This window comes from Bacillus rossius, chromosome 2 (genome assembly GCF_032445375.1).
Source record: "Bacillus rossius redtenbacheri isolate Brsri chromosome 2, Brsri_v3, whole genome shotgun sequence".
Classification (NCBI taxonomy): Eukaryota; Metazoa; Arthropoda; class Insecta; order Phasmatodea; family Bacillidae; genus Bacillus; species Bacillus rossius.
The window spans coordinates 8,349,365-8,359,030 of NC_086331.1; the positions used below are offsets into that span (position 1 = coordinate 8,349,365).

Sequence of the window (9,666 nt, forward strand, 5' to 3'; positions counted from 1 at the left end):
AGCAGCACTAAGGTATAATTATTTGAATTTTAGCATAACACGAAATGAACCCGCGAATTTTCCGGGTCTCTAGTTATGGTTAGAGACCTGCAAAATTCGCGTTTTCGATGGCCTTCAGGATAGACTGCAAATAACGCAAGTTCATTGGCTGCCGACTTTTAAGTCGTCTCAGCTGGTTTGTCCGTGATTCGTTCCTTCTTTGGTTGAGGGTTTATAACTGGTTGAGTTTCGTCCAGATGAACAGTGAGCCAATAGCAAAATCATTATATGTATTTGAATTCTAGCATATCACCGAATGAATCCGAGAATTTTTCCAATCTCTACTGATCAGACAGTACCGTATGTCCATAAAAGAATGTCCCAGTTGTAAAATTGTATAGTATCGACTGTGAGAGTTGTAGAGTTTGGGTTCAAGGTCACAATTAAAGATATTTTTCAAACTGTTTTAGATGTGAGCATGCGCAAGTACAATTATGTTGTTTTCTTGCTTGCAGCGCAAAAGAATGTCTCTTTCCCCTTTTAGTAGAGGGTGAACCAGTAAAATTTTATGGAGACCCTCCCCATTGGATGAATGTCGAAGTCCCTGAACGTTGGACGTTCGACGTCGGTTTACGGACGATAGTTTAACGTGACAACGTCATAAAAAAACATTGATGAAATGATTGCATACTTTTATAAATAAAATTGAATCATTTTTATCGAATTATCACTATTTTGTATGGATAAAAAGGAGTGAAATGAAATCTACAATTTAATTGATAAATTTACTTTTATTTGCACTCATTAATTCTAATATGTTTATTACTTTTACGAAGAGATTATTTTAACTATAACTTTTATACATGTTTGCTATTTAACTTCTTCCAATCTGTGTTATTCTGTTAAGGATAGGACGATGATAGGAAAAGTAGGAAACGAATGGGAGTGTTTCAAGTTTAACGTGCCTCGAAAATGTCAAATCGATGGTTGTTCCAATCGAGTGGAAGAGAGATAGATGCGGCGCAAGCGTACAATGAGCGTAACGGGACACAGCGTAACGGGACACAGCGTAACGGGACATTGTGTGTAACGGGACAATGAGTCATCCTTTTTCGTGCGTGCAGCCGGCGTTCATCGATTTATTAGACATTGTCACGTCAAAACACTGTAAAATCATTTTATGGTTCCTTAGCAAATATTTTTTTAATATGTAGCTATCCAGGGCTAGGAAACCGTTTAAATGATTTCACAGTATCTTTAATGTAGCTATCCTAACTAAATTAACCGTCCACAATGTTTTAAAGTATTTATAATGTAGCTAAAAAAAAACCTGAAGATGCACGATCGGGCGTTTGGCTCTCTCGTCTGTGAAAAGAAGGCTTCCCATGAATGTTAGGTTCCTCGACGTAAGGTCGCGGTACAAACCGCGCGGCGCGAACAACAACCACCATGGGGGAGTAACTCGAGCTGCTGGGACTGGCCCAACCTCTAGATAGTAGCATTCATAATAGGTATATTGCTTGAGACCGGAAAAATTCTCGAATTCATTTCGTGATAGGCTGAAATTCAAACATGTGTACAATTCTGCTGGTTCTGCTATTGGCTCGCAGTTTAACTGGAGCTCTCTGGGCCAATGACAGACTATCGACCAAAGAAGCGTCGAATCACAAGCTACCCAGTGCAGACGCCTCTAAATTTAGTACCCAATGAACACGCGTGTTTACTTGAGAAATGTAGAGGATAATGGAGGCTATCCTAGAGGTCATTGAATCCGCGAATTTTTCCGGTCCCTATATATTGCTAACATAGCTACATTGATTGTGAGAAGTAGTGTGTAAACTATTATGAGTAGAGACCCCTGAATTTCGCGGATTCAATGACCTCCGGGATAGACTCCAATATCCTCTACACACTCGGGAAAATGCCAACTGTTCATTGGCTGTTGACTTGTGAGTCGTCTCGACTGGGTGGCCTGTGATTCGACACTTGTATTGAGTGAGGGTCTCTAATTGGCCCTCAGTCCTCCAGATTAACAGAGAACCAATGACAGAAGCATCACTAAGGTATAATTATTTGAATTTTATCATAACATGAAACGAATCCGCGAAATTCACGGGTCTCTAATTATGAGGCAAACAAACCAGAGTGACAATTAATTCACTTAATTTTGGTAGACACTTATTTTGGGTGTGGCATACCAGACATTTTTGTATCTCATACTCATTTATATGGAACATGCCTTTTTTATTACATAACAGCTTTAGGTGTTTTCCTCACAGTTGAATTCACTTTTACTAAGCAATTACTAGAGACCTGTAAAATTTGCGGCTTCATTTCGCGATAGGATAGAGTCCAAATACTTTTGACATTATTTTGCTTCAGTGATTGGGCCACAGTTTATCTGAAGGACTCTGGGCTAATGAAAAAATTTTTAACAAAAGAATTAGCCAATCACGATCATTCCAGTCAACAGGTGTTACGAGTCGGTAACTAATCAAAAGATTTAATTTGCACGAGTGCATAGAGGATCATGGAGTTTATCCTTTAGGGATTTGAAATCGCGAATTTTACAGGTCTCTAGCAATTACTCATCAAGTAGATAAATTAACATTATTAACCTAAAACTTTGGTTTTTAACTTCTATCCCGAGCTCACATGTCGCGCGAAACATGGTTTAACTTTCCGCTGTGAGAGTCGCACTTCTACATACCCCTCCTTGTTCTATGAGTAGGACTGTCAAGAGTGGGTGTCATGGCGGGCGTAGCTGGTACGTTGTTGAGGTTATGTAATCCTTATGTAATCACTTTGTTCTTCCAAGTTTCAATGCAATTAGTGTTTGCTATTTCCTTTCCGGTGAATTTTAATTACTACTAATTGAACGAATTGTTGAAGTGTTGGTTACAAACCAATGCAACAGTCGTTGTTCAACAACACGTGGTGTTCTGTGTCTCTCTCCTTGTTCCACGGCGCTGACTGACTTGCCCCCACGGCTGCCAACTGGTTCACCTTCCGCGAGCCGGAAGTGGCGGCAGTGTGGGTGTCCGCCGCGCGGCGCGCTGTGGTCGCGCTCTTTTGTTTCTGTGCGGGGAGGCCGTGTTCCGGCGAGAAGCCTAAGATGTCCATCAAGTTCTGTCCCTGCCCGAACACGCCCGAATATTCACCTTCGGCCAACCTCGGCTTTATTTATATTAATTTATATTTCTCTGTTTATTTTAATGTAGCTATACTAACCCAACTAACCGTCCATAGTGTTTTAAAGTGTTTTAATGTAGCTAACCTAACCGACCACTTTTAATATTTTAATTCATTTTTCCTGCGCAAAAATAAAACAAATCCCGAGGTTGGATGAATGTGAATATTCGGGCGTGTTCGGGCAGGGACAGAACTTGATGGACATCTTAGGCTTCTCGAGTTCCGGCACCAACTCGCGACAGTCACATGTTTCAGAGTGGTCTGCAGCTCCCAGCCGTATTGCCTTCTCCGTGATGGCTCACGACTCGCCAACCAAACTGTCAAAATCAGAAACTGTGCTTCTCGATTTGCTAAAATCATTCAACATCAATAGGGGCAGGCATTTTTCGCGGATAAATCTGAACGCCTACTAGACTGCAACAAGGTATACGCGCACCAGCGGTTTCTTCCTTGTGATTGGCGGCCGTCTGCTAAAAAGAAGTTGCCTTATTTGGCTGAGCCACTCAGGACGCATTTGATGGTTCCGCAATGAATTACTGTGATTGGTGTTTTAACAATCGTCATGAACCTGAAAGAAACTCGCCCAATCACGAAACACAGACGATGCTACAGTGTTTTAACTTTCAGCTAGTCTCGGAATCTTTTTGCGAAATATGCATGGCCTTAAACATCAAGTAGCAAAGCTGCAAGGATGGGGAAGGGGTATTGGGTGTTATGACCCCCCCCCCTTCTCCTGCCCGAAATCCTAAAAAAATCTATCTCTGCCACCAACTAAAGGAAAGAAATTGAAAACAAACAGCGGGAAAGTGGTTCTTCTCCTCTCTCCCCCCCCCCCCCCAAATTCTTGACCCAACGACCCGAAACGAAATTCTGCTTGAACTCCATTCAAGTCGTAGGTAATTAGATGCAGAAATTCACCAGTTAGGAAGCATTAAACACTAACTGCAAGGAAATCTGGTGAAACAAAGCGGTACGCGAGATTACATAACCTCAACAGTGTACCAGCCGCTTCCCCCATCACACGCAATCTCGAAAGTTCTATTGGCAGATACCCCTTTCAATTACGGACTAAAAACATTTCTACTGCGCAGCTTGGGTGAGTGGTCTATATTCATATTTTTTTAGTCTATGGTCCCATTTATAGTGCGGAAAGCATCATGGTCTTTATCATATAATCACTTGAATACTATTGTAAATATGGTGACGATCATTTTTTTTGCACAACTATAAAGTAATATCCTTGAACTAGAGATTATTTTTATTGCAGTGATGCTAAATATATATCTTTAAAACTATGAAAACATTCATATTTGTGCTTGGTTTTCAGTCAACTATAAATATTCTGTTTGAAAATTAAACCATTGATGCTATTGATTTCTGAATAAAACCGTGTGAAAAAAGGGTACGACCAAAGTATTGAATTTTTTCAGTTAACAGAAAATTGTTCGTAAATTTCGCGTGAGGCATCATTTTTTGATAGGTTTGACAATTTTACCGTTTGATTGAACTACTTGTATCCTAAGTCTCATCGAAATCTGCACCGAGCCAAAACGATCAGTTATATTCGGGCAATTATGGCAATTACTCACCAAATAGGAGGCAGAAAAAATAATTATGTCTTAAAAGCCGTTGGATAAAATAAATGAGGTAAATGTGATCATTACATCATGGCCGACGTGGTTGAAAGAAAGTTACACCCCATTTCCATGACAAACGAAGACACCCATAGATGAATGGGTAACAAATATGGCAACCATAAGTAAAAATTAAGTCTCAACACCATTCTGCAATTTAGTGCCATACTAGTTTCTTATTTAAAATACCAATTATGAAAATAAATATATTTATGAAGTCCCAAAAGATTATCAACAGTTTATAAGAAACAATTTTTCTTTAGTTTATTTGTTTAAAGTCTTGATGTAAATAGTATCATATTTATTATAATTTAAAACATACAAACATATTTGGGTGTTACATTTACGTTTCTTTAAAACGTTTCTAAAACACATTGAAACGTTATATTACTATCCGATACAAACATACTGTAATTAAAAATTACAAAGTTAGAAATATTAAGGAAATAAAATGTTCAGGTAGCATGATTACCATAAAAAGAACAAACTAAGCAAAATCATATAAACATAATGTAAAACAAAAACGAACACATGACATACAGCAAAACTACAGTGCCATAGTTTGAAAATTAAGATATTTTTATAAGTATTTTGTAAAACTTCAACGCATTTATAATTTCTGTTTCGTAATGGGTATATTAGTGAATTCAGTTGATACCTTAAAATATTGCGCAGGATAGCTTTATTAATATTTTCATTTCATCATAATTTTCAAATATTCATAAAACAGCAGCTATTGCTTAAACACACGTCCCCCCTCTAGCCTAGGCCACAGCAGAAATTACAGTAAGTTCCGAAGTGTACTAAAGGCATCGAGGCATCTTATATTTAAAAAGGGTTTGCAAAACATACTTAGTGCTACTAGGTGGTGGTGCATCGTGAAACAATCTGAGCACAATCTAATGTCCAATGTAGAACATGCTCGCCATAATACTTTATTCTTTAAACTGTCTCCAGGTTGTATCTAGAATTCAGTTATTTAAACAACCAGTGACTTATGTCCTATGAATAAATTATGATGGCAATGGATTGAAAACATCAAGGTCTGGTCTTATAACACAATGTTTTAATTATTTATAACAAATATTTGCAGAAATATCTGAGTTATTCGTCTACATGGAAAATAGTAACTTATTTCAAAGAACTAAAGGAGTTAGTTTACTAACTCCTTTGGTGAAAGTAAATTTGGCAGATGCCAGTTGTAAAAGTTAAATGTAATAGCAAAACACCATACTTTGAATCTTCCACCGTCTGAAGACCTAATATTTACTTATTTGTAAATTGATGGATGTAGATGTGATCGTGTAAATTTTGGCAATGGACTTTTGAAAATCTTAAAACCCGTGTCTGTAGAGAAAACTGACCAATAAGTTGACAAAATGATTAAAAATATAGATTTTTTTAAATTTTGAACTAATTATCTTATTACCAATATTTATAAGTGCAACAATTGCCATAGTTTGAAACACATTTAAAAGATTAATACGTGTTTGCATAATGGCGTATTGTTATTTTGGGGAACAAAATTTATATAAACCACAAGTTCATGTGTCTAAAAATATGGTCACTGTTGTACATATAAACTAAGTTTGTTTTACATTGTGCTAGCCTACATTTACACTTCAATGCCTATGTTGTAATGATGGTGTTCGTATTTCAATAGAATTGACATGGCAAAACACACTGGTTGTCCAACTATTTGCTTGAGTGACATGTTGACCTGTGAAGGTTGGTGGTGAGCCGAAAGCAATGTGACGTGGGTGTCTGTTGTGTTCACAGATGTGGCAAGACATCGAGAGCATGTTCATGAGCCAGCCTTCTCCGCCGCAGGCCTCGCCAGTCAGCATGTACATGTCCGGGAGTCTGCAGAGGGAAGAAGAGCTGTCCAGCATGGAGACGTCCCAGCACGAGGTCGCGCCAGGCTACACAGAATTCACCGAGGCTCAACAGTTGAACGTCCAAGGAGAGGAGTTCGTCGATCTAGACATGCTGATCAACTTCGCGGCCGAACAGCACAGTTTCTACACACAGCCGGCTCCCCAAATGCTCAACCAGAAGTGCGACAACGAAGGCGAGATCCCTCAAAACGTGAAAATGGACCCGTTGCCCACGTGCGACTTCTCCAACTCGCACCTGAGGTTAGGTGACTTGCCGGCGGGCTACGAAGAGTCTCCGGCCGTCGTGATGGAGGGTCCCCATGCGCAGCAGCAGGTCGCCTACAACCACGGTCAGATATCTCCCCCGGCCAGCCCCGAGAACCAGGACTGTTTCAAGTGCGCGGTTCCCCAGCCCGCCTCTGACGCGCGCCAGAGGATACCTCCCGCCCCCGCCCTCAAGATCATGACTCCCCCGTCGTCGCCGAACCTGGTGGACTTGTTCTGTCCGCAGCAGCGCGCCTCGCCCCCTCACCCGGCCTTCCTGGGGGCGGTGGACTGCGCGCCGCCGCCCATCCACCACCGGCAGAAGCGCGGCCGTCGCAGCTGCGGCCGCAAGAAGCTCACCACGCACACCTGCTCGCAGCCGGGCTGCGGCAAGACCTACACCAAGTCGTCGCACCTCAAGGCGCACCTGCGCACGCACACGGGCGAGAAGCCCTACCAGTGCGGCTGGAAGGGGTGCGGCTGGAAGTTCGCGCGCTCCGACGAGTTGACGCGCCACTACCGCAAGCACACCGGCGACCGGCCCTTCCAGTGCCGCCTGTGCGAGCGGGCCTTCTCGCGCTCCGACCACCTCTCGCTGCACATGAAGAGGCACGTGAGCGTGTAACCTGCCGACTCCTCGCCCCAGCAGACTGATCTCTGTCACGTGGACTGTGTTTCCCTGTGTGCCGTGTCTCCCCCGGGGAACATCTGTACTGTTTCTGACGAGAGGTTACCAAATAACCTCATTCTTGATCCGAACTTCAAGCGATGACTCTGCAATGGACAAAAGGGAGAGTAATTGTGAAATAGACACATGTCTCTATTGTGGAAATTCTGATGTTAGCTCTTTAATTACATCTTTCGCTTATCAAATGTAAATGTTCTAAGTTAACTAAAGGGAGTATTTAAATTAAATGACGGATATGGTGGAAAATTTATGTGGAAACATTTTCGGGACTAATTTCCCAAGAATAAATGAAGTTGTTAAAATAGTAATTATGCTAGAACCAATTTATTACATCGGATATTAGGAAATTTGTTAGTATTGAAGTCTTACCTATGTATTGTTACCTCATTTTTTTTTCTTAGAAAGCAATATTGATCAATCAATTTAGCACTCTCTGAAGATGTCACGAATCCAAAAATTGCATTTAAACAATGTGAAGTTTATGGTATATAATTGCTCTTGTAAATTTTATGTTGTCGTTTGATGATATCAGAATGCAGGTTGATGTTTTATGGACCATGTATCGTATAATTTTAAGAACTTTCAAATAAAATTTGAGTGTGTTTTGCATTTAAGTTTTGTCATCACTTTGAAAGAGAATTCTTTTCTTTTTATTCTTAATAGTTTTTATTAATCATATATATTACGAAATTATTAGAATTATCTATTACGACACAGTGATAAATATCGATTATAATTTTTTTAGTTACAATTGGTACACTTGGTATCAACAAATTTTAGTTTTTAATTTCTAAACTTAAAGAGATGTTGTTTTTTCTACATCTTAGTGTAACATTGTAAACATTTCTGTAATTTTAATTATACTGAAAAATTTGTTGATAACTATACAATAATTTCAGTTAAAAACACAAAACTTTCAATAAACTATTGATTAAATCCAGTAAATTAATTCATGATTATTGCAAATTTATGAATACGAACGAAACTTAGCAAAGTTATTTTATGAGACACTCTCAAAAACAAAGAGGATTTTAGTTAGTATGATCTTTCTGTGGTTAGAATTCTGCATTATTGATTACTTACATTCTAATCCAGTAAAAAAATATTTGTAAGGATGTGTCATTCAATTCAAAAGTGAACCTGGTTCATAAAAAGATTAATTAATTTTTTAAATAGTATCTTAAAATTTTTAGATGTTTTCAATAAAGAAAGCAAATATTTAAAGATAATTATCTTTTTTTAATACATTTTATGTTGGTATTACTCTTTGCAGTTCCACCCAGATGGGAGAGAAAGTACACTGTAACTTGGACTCCAGCGACTTAGATGTCAGATGAAGAAATATAAATTGTTTAACTACTGTCAGTATTGGGTTTTAATTCAGTAAATAAATAAATCTCTCGAGCCTAGGGTCGTCCGCACGACAATGCTCTTGGTTTCGCCATCTGGCCCGGCCTTAGCTGTTGAAACAGTCTTCCCACAATTCATCATCAATACATCCGCGCATATAACCATTAACAAAACAATGACACTTAAATACTCTACAAACCTCATGCATCCACATGAAAAAACTGTTAATCAAGAAATACCATGCTTAATGTAATACTTTTTAGTAATGTTACAATTCATTTTCCAGAAGAGGATGTAATAAATTCCCATTCCAAAGATTTACTTAAACAAGTCAATGCTATTGCAAAAAATGCAGTCTCATACCACACAAAACTATTATGTAGAAAAAATCCTGATGATTTGATCAAGAGGTAAGTATTTAAATAGTAAAAGTATTCCAATAAGTCCACGTGAATGTGATTTACTCAATATTATTATATTCTGTAAAACTGTACAAATGAATTCGTATTCAGTTTTAGATACTACTATAAAAATTGATAAATTTTTGGCAAACTGTTATTTTCTCTGTTAGTCGAATATGGTCTCCAGTACCCGGAAAAATCACAGATGAGTCACAATCGGTCAGTTCCATAAGTGCCCAGGCCTACAGTGAAAAACCGATGTTCTGGTGCAAGACCACTTG

General features: G+C 39.0%; 1 protein-coding gene across 1 annotated transcript in view; it reads left to right on the forward strand.

Moving 5' to 3' along the window:
- The window catches only part of LOC134529073 (Krueppel-like factor 4), a 155,029-nt gene extending 146,030 nt beyond the window's left edge, over positions 1-8,999 (forward strand). The window contains exon 2 of the mRNA XM_063362782.1: positions 6,585-8,999. Coding sequence (XP_063218852.1) covers positions 6,585-7,571 — 987 coding nt within the window. The 3' untranslated portion in view covers positions 7,572-8,999. The remainder of the gene's footprint in view (positions 1-6,584) is intronic.
- Positions 9,000-9,666: the final 667 nt, after the last annotated feature.